This window comes from Pantherophis guttatus, chromosome 6 (genome assembly GCF_059756535.1).
Source record: "Pantherophis guttatus breed Tessera chromosome 6, ASM5975653v1, whole genome shotgun sequence".
NCBI classification, from domain to species: Eukaryota; Metazoa; Chordata; class Lepidosauria; order Squamata; family Colubridae; genus Pantherophis; species Pantherophis guttatus.
Window position 1 is genome coordinate 93,015,520 of NC_142068.1, and position 24,730 is coordinate 93,040,249.

The 24,730-nt window shown below is 45.3% G+C and overlaps 1 protein-coding gene across 1 annotated transcript; it reads left to right on the forward strand.

Annotated features, from left to right (window-relative positions):
- The first annotated feature begins 679 nt into the window (after positions 1-679).
- COMTD1 (catechol-O-methyltransferase domain containing 1) lies at positions 680-24,730 on the forward strand. The gene is made up of 7 exons (XM_060694130.2): positions 680-855; positions 6,994-7,136; positions 10,737-10,842; positions 13,578-13,696; positions 16,399-16,453; positions 18,307-18,440; positions 23,508-24,730. The coding sequence occupies exons 1-7, from the start codon at positions 771-773 to the stop codon at positions 23,658-23,660; spliced, it is 795 nt and encodes a 264-aa protein (XP_060550113.2). The 5' UTR covers positions 680-770; the 3' UTR covers positions 23,661-24,730.

A 24,730-nucleotide genomic window follows, 5' to 3' on the forward strand; every position in this document is an offset into this window, starting at 1 on the left:
ACACAAAGAATTGATCAAAGCTGCGCAGTCAAATAAAAAATACACACGGCAGCAAAGTAAAATGTAATTTAATATTTTACATATGATTATAATATATTTGATGTTTTGAATTTTAAGTAAAGTTTTGAAGTGATTGTTTTAATACGTGTTAAAATGTTTGTTAAGAAAATATATAATTTAATTGTAAACATTTTTTATTTTTTTACTACTTAACAACCCCCCACCCACCCACCCCCACCCCTGCTTGTCTGCTATTTTTTGGAAGCAGACCTGGCAACCCTACGCCACCCCCAATGACAAACCGGATTCACTTCTGCAACTTCAGCGACAAAAAAACTCGATTTTGCCACCAAGTATCTTCCTCGCATCCCAGGCTGGCCAGAAATACAAAGTTGCCGAACAAGCTCCGCGCAAAATCCACTTGCAAGCAGGTCAGCGGGACGCATTCAGACGTTCTTTGGGGACCCGGGATATGATGCTCCCCCTCTTCCCAACCCCCTTCTGGGCTGCCCCCCCCACATTGGACCCAGAGGCCAGTCCGAGGCATTAAGGACCACCCCACAGCCCCCCTCCCTCCCCCAGGAGCCTGGTCCACACCGCTGCGCAGGTGACTAGTCCTCATTGCGCAACGGGGTTAAAATTCAAGTCCCGGGTTCAGCCGCCTGCAGGGGCCGCTCGCCAGCCCGGGACACGTGACGGACAGGTCTTGGGGAAAAAGCAGCCAAAGCTTTTCCTTGCCGGATCCGCTTCCCACCACCTTTGCTCCGGGCATGGTTTTCTCCGGTTTCTCCCGCGAGACCCTCCTGGGGGGCACGGCGGCTGTTGGGGCGGCGCTGGCGGTGGGCTTCCTGGCGGGTAAGGCGACACGTGGGCAGGAGGGAATCCCCGGGCGCTCGCGGACACGCGGGTGGGTGGGTGGGTGGGAGAGGGAGGCGGGTGGGTGGGAAGCGCCAACCTGGCGCCCGCGTGGGTGGAAGAGGGAAACCCACCCCCACCAGCGCTAGTGGGGGGGCAAGGGGGACGCCCACCCGAGGACTTTCCCGCCCCCGTGATGAGCTTCTTCCCCCCCCCCCAGCTTTTTTGGGGTGCCCCGTGCACGATTTTGATCGTCCGGGTTTAGGATCGCTTTGGGAATGGGGGCTGCGCCCGCGGGCCACCTGTTGGAGAGAAAGGAAGCGGGCAAGGCATCTGTTCCCCCCGCCTCCTAGCGGCGTTGGAAGGCATTGCAGCCTGGAACTGGCCAGCGCTGAAAGCGGGGCTGGTTGGAAAATGGGGCAAGGCATTTTGATCTGTGGCCAGTACCACACCTATCGAGATCAATTGACACACCAAAAGTAGGCAACTATCACAGCCATGGAAACCCTTCCTGAAATGCAGCCGAAGTATCTTTTTCATTGAGGGTGGAGGGATCAGTCAGGAACAGATCTTGAGTTTAATTTAATTTAATTTAATTTAATTTAATTGATTCGTTTACCACCCGTCGCACGTCAAGGCGACTCCAGACAGCTTACAAACATTATTTATTTAATTAATTAATTAATTAATTAATTAATTTTTTTATACCACCCTTCTCCCGAAGGACTCAGGGCAGTGAACAGTCAAAATAAACATATATATAAAAATGTGAATAGAAGCAATAAATAATAATTAAGTCAATTTGGCTTATCAGTTAAATTTAAGATCTTCAGAATAAAATTTACACAATTAGGAAAAGGAAAGAAAAAATTAATTATGCCAGCCCGGCTTGGTGAAAGAGGAAGGTCTTAAGTGCCCGACGGAAAGTAGGACTTTGTAAAGTACAAACATGACTTGGCTTTGGTAATTTTATTGCTATTATTACACTACCGATTTTCCACCTCTTCCGTTTTCTAAAAATTGCACTTCTTTACCCACCGATTCTCCCTCAGCTGCTGCAGTTCTGTGTCTCGATGCTGGGAACTGTTACAGGGTTAAATTAAACAAGGGGGTAACCATTAAAAAAAAAACGTGGGCGATGAGAGAAAATAAAAATCCTTACAGGCAGGGGGTGGCATGTTTCTTGTTTTTCTGTTCATAGTTCCTGACTTGGTTTTGTTTTAATAAAAATTTGGGTGCATGCAAAAAAAAGGGGGGGGCAAGGCAGGGAAGGGGGTTGGGACATCCCACTGCCTAAACGGGAGGAGGAGGAGGAGGAGGAGGGATTAGATTGCAGGGATCTCCAGCTTTTTTTTAATTCTGCAGGCCCCAGTCCAAGATCATCCTAAAAATCTCTGGCTGGGAGAGAAAATTCTGGGAGTTGGAAGTCCGTCCCACGTTAAAGTGGCCAAATTTTTTGGGGGGGGGGGTTGAATTCTGTAAGGGGATTTAAACATAGTTGAGGTCTTCTTCCCTGTCAGAGCGTAAATTAACTTCGATACTTCTCTGGGGTAATTGCACTTCATTAGAGACGGATGGATCTTGTTTTCCATGCTGTATACTTTAAAGAAAAGAAACCTGAAATATATTCTAAGAAACATTATATTATAAAAAAATAAAACAAACTTACTAACTACATCGTTACCGGCAGTTTTATCTCAGAGACGGACAAAGGAAAAAGATCAGGAACTTTCTTCCTTAAGCTTGGACATGCGCAGTAGCTCAGAAATCACAAGATAGTCTTATCTCTGTTACTACAGAGACGTGCTAAAGTTCTCTGGCAGGCTACCGTAAGTCTTAGGATGGAAGCTCGGCTGACAAACACATAACGCAGTGACATTCCCTCCATCATTTTCCTGTCTCACAACTGTCCTCTGGCTCCTGGACCTGTGTCCTGGACTTTCTTAGCGACGTAATCCAGACATGCTCAATCACCCTTTGGAGATACCTAGCTCACTTTAAAAACTTAAGTGGGATGGGAGACCACCCAGAGATGCAGCGGCAGCCAAAAAAGGCCAATGCAATCCAAAACTGCATTAAGAGAGGGATACAATCAAGATCAAGTGAGATAATAATACCAAGCCTTAGCAAAACCACACCTAGAGTCCTGCATCTAGTTTTGGTCACCACGCTATAAAAAAGATGTGGAGACTCTAGAAAGAGTGCAGAAAAGAGCAACCAAGATGATTAAGGGACTGGAGGCTAAAACATACGAAGAACAGTTGCAGGAACTGGGCATGGCTAGTCTAGTGAAGAGAAGGACCAGGGGAGACATGATAGGAGTGTTCTCAATATTTGAGGGGCTGCCACAGAGAGGAAGGGGTTTATTTTCCAAAGCACCTGAAGGTCAGACAAGGAATAATGGATGGAAACTGAAAGAGATTCAACCTGGAAATAAGAAGAAATTTTCTGACAGTGAGAGCAATCAACCCATGGAACAGGAGTTGCCTTTAGAAGTTGTGGGAACTTCATCACTGGAAGCTTTCAACAAGAGACTGGACTGCCATCTGTCAGAAATGGTGTAGGGTCTCCTGCTTGGTTGGGGGGTTGGACTAGATGACCTACAAGGTCCCTTTCAACTCTGTTAATATTTATTTATTTATTTATTTATTTATTTTATTAGTCATATTTCTATGCCGCCCACTCTCCGAGGACTCTGGGCGGTTTACACCAAAGACAGTATACTAAATAGCATATTGCCCCCAACAATCTGGGTCCTCATTTTATCCACCTCAGAAGGATGGAAGGCTGAGTCAACCTTGAGCCGGTGAGATTTGATCCGCTGATCTGCCGAACTAGCAGTCAGCTGAAGTAGCTGCAGTACTGCACTCTAACCACTGCGCCACCTCGGCTCGGTTATGCAAGGCTGTAAGGCCAAATGGAGAAATCTTAAAAATGCTGGAAGAAGTTTGGGGCAAACCACTTAAGTATTTTTGCCGAGAAGGTGCATCGTTGTGTCTTGAGTGGCCATCAAAGCAGAATCAGATCAAAAGAAGCAGGTTTTGGTTTTTTGGTTTTTTTGCCTTAAGCAAGTGATAGGAACAAACTTTTGAAAAAAGGTGCTTTGTGTGGGGCAAACTATGATCAAAACGTCACTGTGCTTTCACAGTGACCAGTGACTCTGCTTAGGAGGATTGGAGTAGATTGGGCTAAGCCCCGATTAGTCTACTTAGTTCCCTAAGACACGATTTACCGTTGTCCCATCCATCTTAATCTTCTGATAAGGCAGGGGTGTCAAACTCAATTTCATTGACGGCCGCATCAGAGTTGTGTTTGATCTCGGGGAGGGGGGGAGTAGGGGGGGCATGGCCAGGGGAGCATTCTGCCAGCAAAAAAGGGACCCTGAGCTCCGTTTCGGCTGCAATGGCCTCCTGCAACCCTCTGCCAGCGAAAACGGAGCTCAGGAGGGCCCTTGTGAATTCCATTTTGGCTGCCAGAGGTACCACAGGTCGGTCCTTTGCTGTTTCCACGGCGGCCCCGTGGGTCAGATCTAAGCACCCCACTGGCCGGATCCGGCCTCCGGGCCTTGAGTTTGACACCCCTGTGATCACGGTTTCTTTTCTGGGTAGGATGACGTGTTTCAGACTACACATTTTTAAGCGCTCATGCGTACCTCTAGCAAAAGATTCACACAGCACACTAAACTTGTGTTCATTTTGGTTAAGCTTTAACAGCTTATTGTCATGGGTGAACTCAATGTATTGTATTGATACAACAGCGGAAAGTGAGTTAACTTATTCCAGATTGCCATTTTTTTTTTTGACTCCTGCCTTGAGCAAGGGATAGTAACAGTAACAGAGTTAGAAGGGACTCTTAGAGGTCATCTAGTCCAGCGATGGCTAACCTTTTTACCATCATGTGCCAGGAGTTGGGGTCGCATGTGGGGGTCACAGGTGTGCATGCCCACACCCATAATTCTATGTGTCCCGCCCCCACGCATGCACACGCGACTCCCCCCGCTCCTGGCACGCGATGGCCCAGTAGGCCCGTTTTACTCTCTCCCCAGGCACCAGAGCCTTTCTAGTCCCACTGGAAGTTGGCAAATGGGCCGTTTCCGACCTCCAGAGGGTGGGGAAGGCCCTTTTCGCCCTCCCCAGACTCCTAGAAAGGCTCTGGAGCCTGGGGAGAGAGAAAAACGGGCTTTCCCCACCACCCCTCGAGGCCCTCCGGAGGCAGGAAACAGCCTGTTTCCCTACTTCTGGTGGGCCCAGAAGGCCTGAAAATCAACTGGCACGCGTCGGAGCTGAGCTCGCGTGCCCACCGATATGGCTACACGTGCGACCTGTGGCACGCATGCCATCAGTTCGCCATCACGGATCTAGTCCAACCCCCTGCTCACGCAGGAGAACTGTACTAGGGATTTGAACCGCCGAACTGCCAACCTTTCTGATCGACAAGCTCAGTGTCTTAGCCCCTGAGCCACCTAGCTAAGGGTAAGGGGTTGGATTAGAAGAGGTCTCTTCCAGCCGTATGATCTATGACTTTCAGCTCTTCTCCCACCACCCCCCCGGTCAGTTCAGAAACCAGGATATAAGTATGTTGTGTGAACAAGGACTGATGTTCCCGACAGCCACTCTTCTTAGCTTATTTCAATGTGTTCTTCTCAAGCGTTTCAAAGATAGATACAGAATAACAGTTGGAAAGGATCTTGTAGGTCTTTGATGGTGAACCTATGGCAGAGCCATCTCTCCGGGCACACGAGCCGTCACTCTTCCGTTGCTCTTCCGGGATCTGGCACGCCAACCAGTTGGTCTTCAGGGCGGTTGCTCTTCTGGTTTCCAGCACATGCATGTGCCACCTGGTCTTCTGGTTTCTGGTGTGCATGCATGTGCAAAAACTAGCTAGCTGGTGTGCATGCATGTGCCAGAAACCGGGACATCATCTTTCCGGCGTGTGCATGCGCACCGGCCAGCTGGTCTTCGCATGCATGCGCACCATCCAACGGCTCTTTGTGTGCCAGAAATAGACCAAGTGGCCGGTGCACATGCGTGTACCAGAAACCGGAAAAGCAGCCATCCGGCGGATGCATGTGCACTGGGAGGCTGTTCTTCCGGTTTCCGGTGCGCGCATGCATGCACTCCCATTTTGGCACTCGGTGCCGAAAAGGTTCATCAACAGTATTGTAGGTCATCTACTCCAACCCCCCGACCAAGCAGGAGATCCTCCACCATTTCTGACAAATGGCAATCCAGTCTCTTCTTGAAAGCTTCCAGTGATGAAGCTCCCACAAGTTCTAAAGGCAACTCCTGTTCCTTGGGTTGATTGTTCTCACTGTCAGAAACTTTCTCCTCATTTCCAGGTTGAATCTCTCCTTGTTCCGTTTCCATCCATTATTCCTTGTCTGGTCTTCAGGTGCTTTGGAAAATAGACCCCTTCCTCTTTGTGGCAGCCCCTCAAATATTGAAAACACTCCTATCATGTCTCCCCTGGTCCTTCTCTTCACTAGACTAGCCATGCCCAGTTCCTGCAACTGTTCTTCGTATGTTTTAGCCTCCAGTCCCCTAATCATCTTGGTTGCTCTTCCCTGCACTCTTTCTAGAGTCTCCACATCTTTTTTATATCGTGGTGACCAAAACTGGATGCAGGACTCTAGGTGTGCTCTTGCTAAGATTTGGTATTAGTATCTCACTTGATCTTGATTGTATCCCTCTCTTAATGCAGTTTTGGATTGCATTGGCTTTTTTTGGCTGCCGCTGCATCTCTGGGTGGTCTCCCATCCCACTTAAGTTTTTAAAGTGAGCTAGGTATCTCCAAAGGGTGATTGAGCATGTCTGGATCATGTCGCTAAGAAAGTCCAGGACACAGGTCCAGGAGCCAGAGGACAGTTGTGAGACAGGAAAATGATGGAGGGAATGTCACTGCGTTATGTGTTCGTCAGCCAAGCTTCCATCCTAAGACTTACGGTAGCCTGCCAGAGAACTTTAGCACGTCTCTGTAGTAACAGAGATAAGACTATCCTGTGATTTCTGAGCTACTGCGCATGTCCAAGCTTAAGAAACTTCCTGACGGCAACATCTGTCCCATGGGTTGAATGAAATATTAACAAATATTTAAAGTATTTATGATATGACTGAGGATGGATTGGTTTGCTTTTGAAAGGCAGAAGATACCGTGGGTCAGATTTATTCGCCTTTGGCACCTCCGGCCATTCATACGGCTTCTTGCAAGGGACTGGCAACCTACACAAATACGTCTTGGATCATTCGGTACGAGAGCATCCGCTTTTGAAGAAGCTGAGATTGGTGAGTCCCGGTTGTCAATGGATCTGACCAACTTCTGATGGTCTCTTCCTCAGGGGGATCAACCCAGGATTCATGAACCCTCCAAATTAACTCCATCTCCTCTGTACTTGGGGGGGGGTCTTTTCAGCCCTTGTGTGTGGAAGAATTAAGAGTAGACATCCCAAATAATTTAATTTAATTTAATTAATTAAATTTATATGCCACCCCTCTCCGAAGACTCAGGCTTCGGAGACTAATGTACAGCCAGTCTGTGGGGCCCGCCGGCAGCCTGTGGAGCTGGCAGCAGAGTCGGACAGTGAGGAGATTGGGGAGGAACATGGGCGAGCCCTGGGGCCTGGGGAAAGCTCGGGCAAGGGCTCTGCATCGGAGGCAGAGAGGGAGCTAGACAGCAGTGAGGCAGAGGAAAAGCTGGAGCCCGTTCCCAGTATACGCATGTGCAGAGCTGCCAGAAGACAAGGACAACTAAGAAAGCAGGGTCGACTCAGGAGTAAAGCCATACCTTGGAGGTGATTGGCCCCTCCCATAGGAAACAAAAGAGGAGCGAACGGGGAGTGGGCTTTTCCAGGAAACAATTCATTCAGTTGGCCGTTGCCAAAGTGGAAAGTTCTTTTCATGACTTGAAAAGACTCTGTGCCAAGTTTTGCCTTGTCTGCAGTTGGAAACTAGTTATCTGGCAGCTTTCCCAGCGAGATAAGGTGTGTTAATAAATATGCATCTGAAAGACTGTTTGGACAAGCCTTGCTGACTGAATGAACGTAATTCACAGTCACATAAATTGGTCCCGTCAAAACCGGGACCAAGTCCTTCCTCCTGCTTGTTAAGGGAGCTTAGGTCAGAACGTAGTCCTGGACTTAATGACATCTCATTTAGTGACCATTTCAAAGTTACAACAGCATTTTAAAAAGGGACTTATGACCGTTTTTCACACTTACAAACATTGCAGCATCCCCATCGTCAAAATTCAAACACGGCTACCGACTCACATTTATGACGGTTGCAGTGTCCTGTGGGAGTCACGTGATCCCCTTTTTACGACCTTCTGAGAAACAAAGTCAACAAGGAAGCCAAGTTTCCCTAAACAACCACCGTATTACTAAATTAATGCCGACAGTGATTCCCTTAACAGCCGCGGCAAGAAAAGTTGTAAAATGGGGCAAGACTTGCTTAACAAACGTCTCACTTAGCAGCAGAAATTTTGGGCTCCATTGTGGTGAGGAAACAATAAAAACAATATAAGTTGTAAAGGTACAAGCAACATGGTTATAGCCATAAGTGGGAAGAGATAGATACTAGGAAGGATGAGAAGAATAATAGTAATACAGTCTTAGTAGTTAATTCAACAGTGTTGTGGGAATTAGTTGTTTAGCAGAGTGATGGCATTCAGGGAAAAACTGTCCTTGTGTCTAGTTGTTCTGGTGTGTAGAGCAGGGGTGAAATGCTCCCGGTTCGGACCGGATCACCCGATCCGGTAGCGATAGAGGCGGGTGGTTCAGAGAACCAGTAGCAAAAATCCCTGGCCCCCCCCCATGCCCAGCTGAGCCGCACAATCATCAGAGGCTTTTTTTTATTATTTTTAAAAGCATTTTTTCTACAACCTCTTCAGAGCGAAGAGGTTGTAAAAAATGCTTTCAAAAGACTCTGAGGATCCCAGCTGAGTTGCCTGATTGGCAGATGCTTTTTTCTTTTAAATGCCTCTGTCGATCCAAGCTGACAAAATCCAACAATTTATGTCCAGGATGTGAGGTGATTATCAGGTGAATATAATTATATGAATTATATTATATGAATAGAATAGAACCAAGATGGCGAACCTGTGGCACGCGAGCCACAGGTGGCACACAGAGCCGTATTGGTGGGCACGCAAGTGTTGCCCTAGCTCAGCTCCAGTGTGCATGCACGCGCCAGCCAGCTGATTTTCGGGCCTTCCAGGCCCACTGGAAGTCAAGAAACAGGCTGTTTCCGGCCTCCGGAGGCCTCCAGGGGGATGGGGAAGGCTGTTTTCGCTCTCCCCAGGCTCCTAGAAAGCCTCTGGAGCCTGGGGAGGGTGAAAAACAGGCCTAGCAGGCCCACCATCGCGTGTCAAAAGTGAAGGGAGTGCAGGGGGGTCGCACGCACATGTGCGGGGTGGGGCGCAATGAATTATGGGTGTGGGCACGGACACTCACGACCGCCCCGCGTTCCCTCCGCTTTTGGCATATGACGGCAAAAAAGTTAGCCATCACTGGAATAGAATATATATAATATAATATAAGCTTGAAAAGATAGTAACAGGCTCCTTCGAAATAAAACTAATGCAGTTGTATTTGTGTGGCTGGCGTAGACTTAGTTTAACATTTTTTATTGAGTTATAAGATAAAATAAGATACAAAATACAATAATAAATAGGATAACAGTGGGGAGGAAGAGGGGGAAGAGAAGTGAGGAAGGATAAGAGAAAGAGAAAAAGAAGCATTGACTTCCAACTCTCTATTGCATTAACATCTAATCACAAATTTTTGTTTTTTCACAATATAAACAAGCCATTTCTATAAAGAGCTATCAATCTAATTGGTAAAACCCAAAATCAAAATTTCACTCATTTCCACTTCAAGCACAAAGTTCAGAAGCGGTCTCCATGCAGAAACAAAAGTACTTATATTCTTTTCTTTAATCAAAATAGTCCATTCTCACGATTTCAGCCAACTCCATCAACTTCGTCCATGGTAGGAATCGAAGTGTCCTTCCATTTTGTCATGGCGTAGATATAGTTAGTTAGTTTAGTTAGTTTATTTGATTTGTATACCACCCTACTCCCAAAGGACTCAGGGCGGTGAACAGCCACAAGATAAAAACACATAAATACAAAATTTAAAAACAGAATAAAACCGAATTAAACATATATATATATGATTTGTAATTTCTGATCGATCTCATGGGCAGGAAACAGCCACAGGACCTGGTGTGACCCATGAATCCAGGTCTGCATTAAACAATAAATTGAATTGTGGGATAGTCACAATATAAGCCTAAAACTGAAAATCAGGCTTGTCAGATGTTACATCTTTTCTATCCTGCTCTACGGAGTAGAGAGTTGGTCTCTGACAGAAAACCACTTGAAGAAACTAGAAGCATTTGAAATATGGATTTACAGGCGGCTGTTACGTATAAACTGGGTTAACAAAATCACAAATGAGGAGGTGATAAGCCGCCTGGGTAAGCAAAGGGAAATAATCAAAGCCATTAAAAAGCGAAAGTTAGAGTATTTTGGACATGTGATGCGACACCCAGAAAAATACGGCATCCTTCACTTAATCCTCCAGGGAAAGATTGAAGGCAAACGAGGTCCAGGCAGAAGAAGAAGATCATGGCTTCAAAACCTTAGGGAGTGGTTAGGACTCAGCAGCACTATTTCATACAGCTGTTGACAAAAATAGGATTGCCAACATGATCGCCAACGTCCGATGACGGACATGGCACAAGAAGAAGAGAGAGAGAGGTCATGCAGGACTTCTCAGTTTCCAGAGGTCCCCCCCCCCCAGACTTACTAAGGTTCTTTCAGAGATGACGTTCATGGACTTGCAGGAGAACGTGTCACATGTCTCCCTGTTTGGCTTTTTCTAGGCTGCAACTTCTACTCCTGGCAAAAAGCTGTGGATCTCTTGTGATCAGGCCCAGTTGGTGACAAACCTGATCAGGCTTGTTGGAGCAAAAAAGGTAATTGAGATAGGTAAGTGAGACTGCCTACAACCAGGAAGATTCGGGATTCAGTACCACAATGGTACTGGCTACTCCGCAGGTCACAGTCTCATCTTCTTCTACCGGTAGTCCTCAGGTTACAACTGGTCCCTTCCCTCAAACTCCCCTCTTTTATTTTTAAGCTGTATGATGTGGCGACCAATTCCAGACTCTGGCGAAATAAAACCAAAAGGCAGTTTGTTTTAAACCATCTGTCACGGCTGCATCTCCTCCTGTCCAAGCTTCATGAGCTGACAAACTGACATTAGCAATGGGGGTGGAGTGGGGGAGGGAAAGATTGGAGTATAAGGAAAAAAGGGGGGGATGGAAGCCCAGTTGAGCCTTATGAGAAGCTTCAGCCAGCCAAGGTCAACCATTGGCATGCAGAGCTGGGAACTGAGAACCTGTCCCCTAAACAATATACAAACACCTAACTGGACATTTACAGATAACTTTACTTAAAAGTAAAGGTAAAGGTTCCCCCACACATATGTACTAGTCATTCCTGACTCTAGGGGGTGGTTCTCATCTCTGTTTCAAAGCCGAAGAGCCAGTGCTGTCCAAAGACGTCTCCATGGTCATGTGGCCGGCATGACTAAACGCCAAAGGCGCACGGAACGCTGTTACCTTCCCACCAAAGGTGGTCCCTATTTTTCTACTTGCATTTTTCACGTGCTTTCGAACTGCTAGGTTGGCAGAAGCTGGGACAAGTAACAGGAGCTCACCCCGTTACGCAGCACTAGGGATTCAAACCACTGAACTACCAACCTTTCGGTTGACAAGCGTCTTAGCCACTGAGCCACCAAGTCCCTTACTTTACTTACTTTAATTTACTTTGCATCGTTGGCCTGGGAAATCCTCAGCTTATGCTACTTCTGCAACCATTTAAACTTCAGTTAAAGGAGACGCTTGGCAAAAACAAATGGCCAGGAGTCTTTCTTTGCTAGATGACTGAGTGGGATAGCTGACACCATCCTTTTCTTTTGAGGATAAGTGTCTACTCTTTGGGGTTCTTCAGAACTTAAGAGCTAGACCAGGGGTGTCAAACTTGATTTCATTGAGGGCCACATCAGGGTTTTGTTTGACCGGGGGGGGGCAGAGTGGGCGTGGCCAGAGTGGGCACCGACATTCGTGTCGTGGGCACATGTGGTGACCCGAGTGCTGTGCCAGATAAAACGGGCTCCCGAGCTCCATTTTCAGCTGCCTTGCCCTCCTACAACCGTCTGCTAGTGAAAACAGAGCTCGGGAGGGCTGCCCATACCCTTCCCGAGCTCCATATTCACTGGCAGAGGCATCATGGGCCAGTTCTTTGCCGTTTCCAGGGCAACCTGCATGCCAGATTTAAGCATCCCATAGGCCGGATCCAGCCCCCAGGCCTTGAGTTTGACACCCCCGAGCTAGAGTGTTAGAGGAGAAAGCTGACATTACTTTACTGTTAAGAAGAATGGGGTATGAAATAAGTCCTTGACTTTGGTTTAGTGATTGCTCGAAGTTACAATGGCACTGAAGCGTGACTTGTGATCAGTCCTCACATTTAAGACCATAGTGTCACAGTGGTTAGAATGCAGGCTAATTCTGCCCACTGCTAGTAGTTCGATCCTGATGGCTCAAAGTTGACTCAGCCTTCCATTCTTCCGAGGTCAGTAAAAAGAGGACCCAGCTTGTTGGGGGCAATATGCTGACTCTATAAACAGCTAAGAGAGGAGTTGTAAAGCACTGTGAAGCAGTGTCTAAGTGCTGTTGCTATTTTTTTTTTAATTTGATTTATATGCCGCCCTTCTCCGGAGTCTCAGGGCAGCTTACAGTGCACTAAGCAATAGCCTTCATCCTTTTGTATATTTATACGAAGTCAGCTTATTGCCCCCACAAACTGGGTCCTCATTTCACCTACCTTAGAAAGGATGGAAGGCTGAGTCAACCTTGAGCCTGGCGAGATTTGAACCTGCAGTAATTGCAGGCAGCTGGTTTTAATAACAGGGTACTTTAGACCACTGTACTACCAAGGCTCTTGCTATTGCTATCCTCATGGTCACGAGATCAAAATTTGGGCACCCTGGCCTGTATTTTCGACAGGTGCATGTGACCCAGGGTTACGTGATCCCCATTTGTGATCTTCCCAGCCGACGTCTGACAAGAAAAGTCAATGTGGGAAGCTGGGTTTGCTTAAGGATTTGCATGATTCACTGAACAACCGCATTGGTTCGCTTAACAACCATGGCAATAAAGGTTGTAAACTTGAGCACATCTCACTTAAAAAAAAAAACCCTCCCGATTGCGGTCGTAAGTGGAGGACTACCTGTACGTTCTTATTCATTCGGAAACCGGATGTCAGGGTTCCGACGGATGCCCTAATTAAATCATGAGCCAAGTTTCAAAAGAAATCCAGTTATTTATTAGGAGCTTCATGTCGGCACATTCCAAGTGAAGCCAACTTTGACTCCACATAATTTACACCCCAATCATGACCCTGTTTTCCCCCCTCCCCCCAGGGTGTGTCATCAATCACATTCACCAACAGTGATTTGTGGATTGTAGAGATCACTCCCCTCCGGCCGCTGTGGATAACCTTGGGACAGCCTTGAGAAAGATATGTCTGGAATGTGCTCCTGTCTTTGGCTGCCATGTTGCTTCATCGGTTTCCCATCCCCTTTGCCTATGGCAACTCGAGGCCAGGGATGCTTCAACATTAAAACTCCCTTCAGCCGTGTTTTTGTAATTTCTCTGTAGGAGTTTCTGCTGGGTACAATACTTTAAGCATGGCTCTAGTCCTACCAGAAGATGGCAGAATTGTTGCCTGCGAGATCAATGAAGATTTGGCCAGCATCGGAAAGCCAGTGTGGAAAGAGGTAGAGTAAGTCACTCAGAGAACTGGGGCTTAATCAAGGCATGAGAGAGGATGTGGTATTAATATTTGCTGACATTCGATTGATTCGCTGGTTTGCAGGGATCCACAAATCTGATTAGAAGAACGGTGCTGTTATGGATTTACGGTAGTTAATCCTTTCTCCCCCTGATTATTCTCAGGGACGCCCATAAACTGTGTCAAAATTGCAAGGCGGTGAGCGCAGCACCACAATCGAAGCCAATGCTGACAATCTGTCCCGTGACCCCATCTCTCTCACCCCACAACTGTCATCTCTCCTAGAATTCTTATTATCTAACAAGATCATATTATTTAATTAGATCATGTTTCATTGCCTACTCAGATATATTACTTCTTAGACAATAATTTTATTGTCACTTTGAATGTACCCTAATCGGCATGCATTAAAGTGAAATTTCATTGCGTACAGCTCTCAAAAGGTCACCACCTCCAATATATACTACATATATACCGTGTTACCCCGAAATAAGACCCTGTCTTATATTTTTTTGAACCCTGAAAAAAGCGCTTGGCCTTATTGCCATGCACTCAAAAGCCCGATTGGGTTTATTATCAGGGGATGTCTTATTTTTTTTATTTTTATTTGATTTATATGCCGCCCTTCTCCGGAGACTCAAGGCGGCTTACAATGCATTAAGCAATAGCCTTCATACTTTTGTATATTTATACAAAGTCAGTTTATTGCCCCCACAAACTGGGTCCTCATTTAACCTACCTTAGAAAGGATGGAAGGCTGAGCCTGGTAAGATTCGAACCTGCAGTAATTGCAGGCAGCTGTGTTAATAACAGGGTGCTTTAGACCACTGTACTACCAAGGCTCTTTTTTATTTTGGGGGAAACAGGGTATATTAAAGATAATAAATACAAAATTATGCATATATCCAGATATATTATATGACACAGAGAAACAACACAGTCTAGTTCAGATGTATACATGTACGTGGCAAGAAAAACGAATCTTGCGAGTTTACCAGACGGATGGCATTGGGAACAAAGCTGTTACTGAAACTGGTAGTCCTGCTAGAAATACTTCGAAACCTCCTCCCAGAGAGGAGCATGGAGTGGATGTGTGGGGTCTCTAACGATGCTTTGACCTCTAAGCACAGTATCCAGAGCAACAGGAAGCGAGCTTCCTATAATCTTCTCCGCTGTATTCACCACTCTCTGTATGGACTTTCTATCTGAGGCATTGCTGCCACCAAACCACAAACAGGGATGCAGTTTGGTAAAACGCTCTCGATCATACCTCTGTAAAAAGTGGCCAGGACAGAAGGAGAAAGATGTCCTCTCCTCATCCGACGCAGGAAATGCAGGCGCTGGTTTGCACGCTTCACTGAGGATGATGTGTGGAGAGACCAGTTCAGATTGCTACTTATCTACACCCCCAGATACTTAATACCGTTGACCACCTCTACAGCTGCATCCTTGATACTGATCCTTGAGTATGACCATGCCAGCTCTTTCTAAAAACTACGATGATCTCATTTGATTTATTAATGTTAATATATATGTTTATATTGCATTAATAGTATCCCCGTGGTCATGTGATCAGAATTCCGATGCTTCGGCAACTGACTCATATTTATGACGGTTGCAATGTCCCAGGGTCATGTGATCCCCTCTTGCAACCTGACAAGCAAAGTCAATGGGGGGGGAGCCAGATTCACTTAACAACCATGTGACTAACTTAACAGCTGCAGTGATTCACTTAACAACGGTAGCAAGAAAGGTCATAAAATGGGGCAAAACTGACTTTAGAAGTGTCTTGCTTAGCAATGGAAATTTTGGGCCCAATTGTGGTCTTAAATTGAGGACTGTGTGTAGTCTTTTACCCCCCTCCTCATCTTTAAACACTTTAAAATTATCATTTGGGGATCTTTTGGGCATTTAAGAGGACTTTTCAAGAGTAGGATAAATCCCACCCACAGAGTTCTTGAAGCAGTGCTATTTCCCTACTTTAGACCCATTAAAAAATAGACTACTAAAAAATTCAATTCCTTTCTTGAAATGCTACCACCTCAATGGATTGTCTACGCCAATGATGGCGAACCTTTTCGGCACTGAGTGCCCAAACTAGAATGTGTGTGCATGCACATGTATGTGTGAGCACTGGAAACCTGAAGACTAGCTGGCCGGTATGTGCATGTCTTTTTTGGCAGTTTTTCAGGCTGTTTTCAGGCTGTTTTTCAGGCCGTTTTGTGCCCCAAAATGGCCTGAAAAAAGCCCAAAAAACAGCCGCAAAATGGCCTGAAAAAATGGCCAAAACCAGGCTGTTTCCAGGCTGTTTTGGGCCATTTTTTGGACCATTTTCGGGCTGTTTTGGGCCTGGAAATGGCCTGGAAAATGGCCTGAAAACAACTGGAATAACAGCTTGTTTTTTGGCCATTTTTCAGGCCATTTTCCGGTGCTCCAGCACTCGGAAAAACCAGCTGGCCAGCATGTGTGCCGTAAACAAGGAGAGCCGCTGGCGATGGCATGCATGCCACCACAGAGAGGGCTCTGTGTGCCACCTCTGGCACACGTGCCATAGGTTCTCCATCACAGGTCTACACAAACAAACCTAAACAAATACACACACAAGATGGGGAGGCTGAGCATCTGGGACCTCAAAATGTGGCCGATCCCTTCCTCATGAAATCTTTGACCTGTTTTGTTTCCTTCCAGGCCGGGGTGCTACGTAAGATCGATCTAAGGATAAAGCCAGCCATTGAAACGTTAGGTAGGTGGAAGCAAAGGGGTTCGACTGGAAGGGTTGGGGGGCTTGTGGGGGGGTGTCTATTCAGGCATCAACTCTCCCTCCAGTGGTGGGATGCTGCCAGTTTAACAATCGGTTTGGTGAGCGCGCGATTTGCACGCAGCGCTGAAAATGGAGCATTTAGAAGCTCAGCTGCTTACCTTCCAAGACAGCAACTGTAAGTACAACAGTTAGGAGGGGGTATCAGCTGTACCACGTGATTTATTTATTTTTTACCAAATCATTTTTTAATTTTAAAACAAAAAAATAAAAATAAAACATATAAACATCATTCATTCAATCAAGTACAGACAGTACATCGGTCGGTTTGCATCCCTAGTGCCCTCTCCTCTCTTCACAATATCACTACATATCCAAAATTTATTCTTATATAAAATATATCGGTTGTATCATCATTTAAAATATTTCAACATTTACTTACATAGCAACATTTTTTATTATCTACCCAATGGTAAAATAGATCCCATATCAAATTATGGGGTATTTTAAATTTGTTCAGCCAAACTATTTAATTTGTTTTTATTTTATTTTAAATTTTTGTATTTATGTGTTTTATCTTGTGGCTGTTCACCGCCCTGAGTTCTTTGGGAGAAGGGCGGTATAGAAATTTAATAAAATAAATAAATAAATAAATAATATTGTTTTTCTTCCTGCTCTCTTATTTCAAATGTCAGTTTACTCATTTCGGCACAGTCCCAACATTTTCCTAACAATTTCTTCATCCTAGGTATCATTTCTTCTTTCCAATTTTTAGAGCTGTACCACGTGATTGAGATGAGCTACAAACCAGGAAATAAAGGACAGGATAGAGTGGGGGGAGGGGGGCTAACTGATTGTTGAATCAGTTGCCTCCTGAAAAAGCACCTTTGGGAGAGATGGGAACTCCATCCCCAAAAACTGTGGTTTCACAGATAGAGTCATGTCTGAATAGTGAGGTTGGTTTGGCTTAAGAGGAAATTGGAATTCAGGATTCTTATCGTTCCTCGTCCCCTTCCCTTTGCAGGTTGGACTTGTCCGAATAGTAATAGAACTGAGACTTATATACCGCTTCACGGTGCTTTTACAGCCCCCTCTAAACAGTTTACAGAATCAGCACATCGCCCCCAACAATCTGGGTCTTTGTTTTACCCACCTCGGAAGGATAGAAGGCTGAGTCAACCTTGAGCCCGTCAGGATCGAACTGCTGGCAGTGGGCAGAATTAGCCTGCAATACTGCCTTTTAACCACTGCAGATAAGAGTACGACGACATATTACAACAGCAGCGAGAATAATGTATAATGCACAAAATTGGAAAAATAACAATAAACTATCAGAGGAAAATGTGATAAGGAAAGTTCTAGAGTGTGCAGAGATGGATAGACTTACAAAAGAAATAAAAGATAAAGAAGAAACAGAGTACTATATGGTATGGAATGAATGGTATAAATGATTAGAGGATAGGTGTAAAGATTAAGGAAAGTTTGAATGAAGAAGATATATGAGTTAGAAATTAGTAACAAATTTATATAAATGGAAATGACACATAATGAATGATTGTAATTTACTATATGAATATATTATGATGTATAAAAAATAATGGAACCACATGTGTAGATAAAGATAAATTGAAGTAAGAGTGGGAAAATGGATATATAATGGATGTGGAAATGTTGTAAAGAAGAAAAATGTCAAAAAAAATTTAAAAACTGTTTAATAAAAAAAAATTTAAAAAAGAGTACAATGACAGAGAAGGTGGACAGAAGGGAATTTTTGCATTTAAAAAAAAACCAAAAACTTATTCTGATTTGTGTGTGTATGTGTGTGTGTGTTTTTGTAGAGGAACTTCTGGCCAATGGTGAAGCTGGAACATTTGACCTGGCTTTCATCCATGCGGACAAAGAGAGTTACAACGATTACTATGAAAAATGTTTACGGCTCATAAAAAAAGGGAAGATATTAGTTCTTGACAACGTAAGTACTTCAGAAAAAGTGGGAACACTTTTTCACTTGGTGGCTTTTCTGGATTAGAACCTGTTTTATCCACCCTTCTTTTGGGTCACTGGCCAGAGGGGAGAAGGGGTCAATCATAAAGCATATTCTCAAGAAAAACAGAGTAGAAGGTTCAGCCTGAGGCCCAAATCCAAAACAACATTCTTTGGAATCTAGTTTTCTTCTCCTTCAGAAGAACCAATTCTTTTCAGACCTACAAGATCCTCTAAATGCTAATAATCTTATGTTAATGCTAGATCATCTAGAGGTCATCTAGTCCAACCCCCTGCTCAGTAAGAGGATTCATTAAGCCACCCTAAACAAACCTATTTGTAAATCCAGCGTAGGATGGAGGAGTCCCTCCACTTTTCTATGCAAAGCAAATCTTAAGAAATTCCTCCTAATATTCTCTCTGAATCTCCTTTTTTTTAAAGGAACTTTCGGACCTCTAGGCCTTGCCATACCCATTCATTCGTTCATTCATTCATTCATTCATTCATTCATTCATTCATTCATTCATTCATTCACTCATTCATGTTATTTTGCTATTATTGTATTGAGGTTATTTTATCTTCATTTATTTGGTCATTATCTTTGCCTACCACTGCAAGTCCCTGGATTGTACCAGTGTAGAACCTAAATAAATGAATCAGTCAATTGATACCCAATCATCTACCTTCTTCTAAGCCCAGAAATAGATGAATCCAACCAGCCCAGGATTCAAGACAAGGCAGGAATGCAGGGTGTCTCTTAATCCAACCCAGATCACACTGATGGTTCTATTCGGTTGCTTAAGATCAAGTTCAGCCCATGATAAGAGCCGAGGTGGCGCAGTGGTTAGAGTGCAGTACTGCAGCTACTTCCGCTGACTGCTAGTTCAGCAGATCAGCGGATCAAATCTCACCAGCTCAAGGTTGACTCAGCCTTCCATCCTTCCGAGGTGGATAAAATGAGGACCCAGATTGTTGGGGGCAATATGCTATTTAGTATACTGTCTTTGGTGTAAGCCGCCCAGAGTCCTTGGAGAGTGGGCAGCATAGAAATATGACTAATAAAATAAATAAATAAATAGTCCTACAGTAGTGGCCAAAATTGTGGAAACCTTTTGGGAAAAGTGTATTTTTGAGATTTGATGGCGAATAACACCACTTTTTTTTTTTTTGGGGGGGGGGGGAGTTTCAAGTTAATCATATTCCACTGCTGGAATGGCCTGGGAATAGCCCAGACCTTAACCCAATTGAAAATCTATGGAACTGACCAGGGGTGGGTTCTACTTACTTTTACTACCGGTTCACAATGGGGCTGCGCATGTGCAGAAGCGTTTTGATGATGTCGGGGTCAGTGGGCGGAGCCTCCCACCGGTTTTACTACCAGTTCTATAGAACCGGTGCGAACTGGGGGCAACCCACTGCTGGAGCCGACTAAAGAAACTTGTTAGTCAGAAGCGACCCAGCAATAAAACCCAGTTAATAGAAGCCATCATTCAATCTTGGTTTCACATTAGCACAGCTGCAGAACTAAAAGGCTTGGTTCACTCCATGGGAAGACGTTGTAAGGCCGTCATTCATGCTAAAGGTTACCCAACTAAGTATTAACTGACATCATAATTTTTGTATATCTCATTTTTTCTATGGTGATAATTTTTGTATATCTCATTTTTTCTATGGTGATAATTTTTGTATATTTCATTTTTTCTACGTGTTTCACTTTTCTTCTTTCTACTGTAACTGCTATTCTAACAGCAAATCCTTCATAAAAGACATTGCATTACATTCTTGATTTAATTATCTTTCCACTGATATATAATTTTATGGTACTACTCCCCCCAAAAAGTAGTGTTATTAGCTAGTTTTAGAAAATACACTTTTCCCAAAAGGTTTCCACAATTTTGGTCACTACAGTAGATCCATTTCATGTGGGCTGCCACCAAGCCACGTCTCCCATTCTGTATCTCTGCCTTTGGTTTTTGGATCCTTGCACGGTTGAACATCCTACAGCCTTTGCCCCAAGATGCTCCATCATCCAGGTCATGTTTGTCCCAAAAGTGCTTTTTCCAAAAGGCAGCTGGACTTCCTTGATTTTTTTTTTCCTTGAAAAAGTTTCGCTTCTCACCCAAGAAGCTTCGAAGTTCTCTGAAGAACTGAAGAAGCTTCTTGGATGAGAAGCAAAACATTTTCAAGGGGGAAAAAAACCCCAAGGAAGTCCAGTTGCCTTTTGGAAAAAGCACCAGTGCAACTTATCCATGAACATGGCGGCTTTTCCCACCTTTTTGTGTGGCGCCATTTAGACTCTGGATTAAGAGGCATCCCGTGCCAAAATCTGAGGTTGGTTGATGACAGAATCATCGAGACTCAAAGGAGAAATCAGAGTAATGACCTTGGAGTAGAAATATGGCAGCAGTAGGCAAAACATCTAGGAAAGCAAACTTAGCATTGCCTCACCTGGACTCTGTGATACAAGGCAGTGGCCCCCAGCCTGAGCAGGGGGTTGGACTAGAAGCCCTCCAAGGTCCCTTCCATCTGTGTTCTGTTCTATTCTTTTGAGCAAAGGGCCAGTGTCAAGTTTCGAGGTCGTCTCAAATAAATTGCATTTCAAATGAAGTCTTTGAAGGAAAACTCCTATTTATTAAGCACGGCATTCTAAACCCGACTACAATCGAAGCCAACACTGACGTCCAGCCCCAAAACCCTCCCTTTCCGTTACCCACTCCCCTGCACTCATTGGCCATCTTCCAAGTCATTCTACCCCTAATCTACTCCAACTCAAAGGAATTCCCCCCTCCCATCTCATCTCCTCGGAAACATTATCTCCAGGGAAAATAAGTAGGTGAAAAGTCAGCCGTCCCTTTCCAGACGCCTTCGCTTCTCCTTCTTATGTCAGCACTAGAGTAAATGCAGGTTGAAGTGCTGACATCCAGTTCTGTGGGGAGAGGAATTTCTGTGGACTGAAGGGGGCCTGGTTTCATGTGCTACCTGCATCCCTCAAATGGGGCTTTGCTTGTTTGCCCGGCCCGGTTTCTGACATACCGCGGCCCAGTGCCGGTCCACGGACCAAGAGGTGGGGACAGAGGTGGGATTCAGCTGGTTTGGGCCGGTTCGGACGAGCTGGTAGTTAAATGGCTGGCTGGCCCCGCCCCACCTCGCCCCTTCCAGGAATCCCCACATGCCCCATTTTGGCTCCCAGGTAAGTCCAGGGAGACCTACTAGGCCCAAAATGGGGCACGGGGGGGGGCGGTGCGTGGACCCTCCCTAACGCATAACACATGAATAAGAACACCTTAAAGGTCACCATCTTTAGAGCGCTCCATGGCTTAGGACCTGGGTACTTGCGGGACCGCCTACTACCACAAACAGCCTCCCACCGGCCGGTACGCTCTCATAGAGAGGGGCTCCTCCGGGTGCCGTCAACCAAGCAGTGTTGACTGGCGGCCCCCAGGGGGAGGGCCTTCTCTGTGGGGCCACCCACTATCTGGAATGAGCTCCCCCCGGAGATACGGAGGATCCCGGATCTGCACACTTTCCGCCGTGCTCTTAAGACCCTCCTATTCCAGCAAGCCGGCCTGGCCTAATTTTCTCCCCTTTCTTTTAAATTTTTAAATTGAAATTTTAATTTGTTTTAAATTATTGGGATTTTTAATTTTCTTGGGCTAAATTATTTAATTTGGTTTTAATTATGTTTCTAACTTTTGTATTTATGTATTTTATTTTGTGCCTGTTCACCGCCCAGAGTCCTTCGGGAGTAGGGCGGTATATAAATTTAATAAAACAAACAAACAAACAAACAAACAAACAGAGGGATAGAATCAAGATCACCTGAAGGCCTAGTAACGCTTTACAAAGCCTTAGTTAGTAAGAGCACACTTGGAATGCTGCATCCAGTTTTGGTCGCCATGATGTAAAAAAGATGTGGAGACTCTGGAAAGAGTGCAGAGAAGAGCAACGAAGATGATTAGGGGGCTGGAGGCTAAAATGAAGAACAGGAAATGGGAATGTCTAGTGTAATGAAAAGACGGATTAGGGGTGGCATGATAGCAGTATCGCAATATTTGAGGATTAAAGTTGCAGTGCAGCCCGCCCTGACTTTGTAATAAACCTCCCGGACGGTATGGAATCTTTGCTTTAGCCAGGGTGATTCATAAAACAAAGGTCCAATTGTAAACTTAGTCATGCAAGGGTAGGGCAAGGCAGCAGTTTGGAACAGACAGATTGTAGAGGCCCCAATTGCCTGCACCTTACTAAACTGCCCAGAACTGTTTCCAGGTTTGTGTGGTTGCAGCAGAACACGGATATCCTAGCGCTGTAATGGCGAACCTATGGCACGCGTGCCACAGGTGGCACACGTAGCCATATCGGTGGGCATGCGAGCTCAGCTCTGGCGTGCATGCGTGCATGCGTGCGCCGGCCAGGTGATTTTCAGGCCTTCTGGGCCCACCAGAAGTAGGGAAACAGGCCGTTCCCTGCCTCCGGAGGGCCTGGGGGAGGTGGGGAAGGCTCATTTTTCTTTCTCACCTGGCTCCAGAGCCTCTCTAGGAGTCTGGGGAGGGTGAAAACAGCCTTCCCCCCCACCCAGAGGTCTTCCGGAGGCCAAAAACGCCCCATTTGACAACTTCCGGTCCCACCAAACGGGGTGTTTTTGGCTTCCGGAGGACCTCCAGGGAGGTGGGGAAGGCCGTTTTCACCCTCCCCAGACTCCTAGAGAGGCCCTGGAGCCAGGTGAGAAAGAAAAACGGGCCTACCGGGCCACTGTGTGCAGGAGCAGGGGGGAGGGGGGGTCGCACGTGCATGTGTGGGGGAGGGGTGCATAGAATTATGGGTGTGGGCACACACGCGTGCAAACCCCCCCTCCTGGCACCCGATGGCAAAAAGGTTAGCCATCACTGTCCTAGCGGTTTAGTCCTGAGAAAAGAGGTAGCTATTTTAATGAGCCTCAGCCAAGAGTTACATTTGAGTTTCCAGGCCTTCTCTGACGCTTCTCTCCAATGTAACAGTGTTGTAATACATGGCGTGAATCCTGCATGCTCTGTATGGTTTACTCTCTGTTTTCTAACAGGTCTTGGTATCGGGAAAAGTACTTAAACCAGGCAAAAGTGATCGCGCAGCCCAGCATATTCATCAGCTAAACGAAAAAATCTTCCACGATCCTCGTGTGAACATCAGTATGATCCTGATTGGAAATGGGATAACTTTAGGATTTAAGCTATAGTTAAGGAGGGGAAGGAAGGTAGGATACGCTGAGCACTCTCACTCCTCAGGGATAATGATTTAGAGTTGTGAAATTGTCTATTTTGTCCTTATTTCTTTAAATGTGTTTAGGGTGGCATCGTGCATTACACAAATTAAAAAATAATAATAATCCCAAAATGTCCTTTCAGTTTTAAGCATCACTTTATTTATTTGTATCCTGTCTTAATTATTTTTTACAAATAACTCAAGATGGCAAAGATATCCAAGGGACATTCCTCCTCCTTATTTTCCCCACAACAACCCTGTGAGGTGAGTTGGGCTGAATAAGAGTGACTGACCCAAAGTCCCCCAGCTGGCTTTCCTGGCTAAGGCAGGACTAGAACGCAACAGTCTCCTGCTTTTTACCTGGTACCTTAAGTCACCTTGATTGGAATGGTGTATAAATAAATAAATTTACTATATATAAATATACCATATTTTTTGGAGTATAAGATGCACCGGACTATAAAACGTACCTATCTTTTTTGGTGAGGAAAACAAGAAAAAGAAATCTGCCTCTGCCTCCCAGCAATTTTGCCTCCTTGCAGCAAACAGCCTGCTTTACTTTCATTTTCGTTTTCAGCATAGCTTGATTAGCACAAGGGGGAAAAAAAATCTGTTCCAGCAATTTTACCTCCTTGCAGCAAGCAACAGAGGCCCGCACAAAACAGCTGAGAGCAAAACAGCTGAGAGTCGGGAGGCGGACCCAATCAACTTGTGCTAATTAGGCTGTGCTGAAGCTGAAATGGGCTGTTTCTTCTTGCTGCTTGCTGCAAGGAAGTAAATTGCTGGGAGGCAGAGGCCAAAAGGTGGGGGTCAGTGGGTGGGCGGGGTTACATTCGGTGTATAAGACACACCTAAATTTTCACCCCCTTTTGGGGGGGGGAAAGGTGCATCTTATACGCCAAAAAATACGGTATATATATTTCCATTTTCATATTTTTCAACATTTTGGCTTATTTTCTTTTGAGAGCGGGCATTCGAATTTCCTTTTTTAATGTGTGCCGATGTGTTCACAGAAAAAAAAATGACAATAAATATTATCTTATA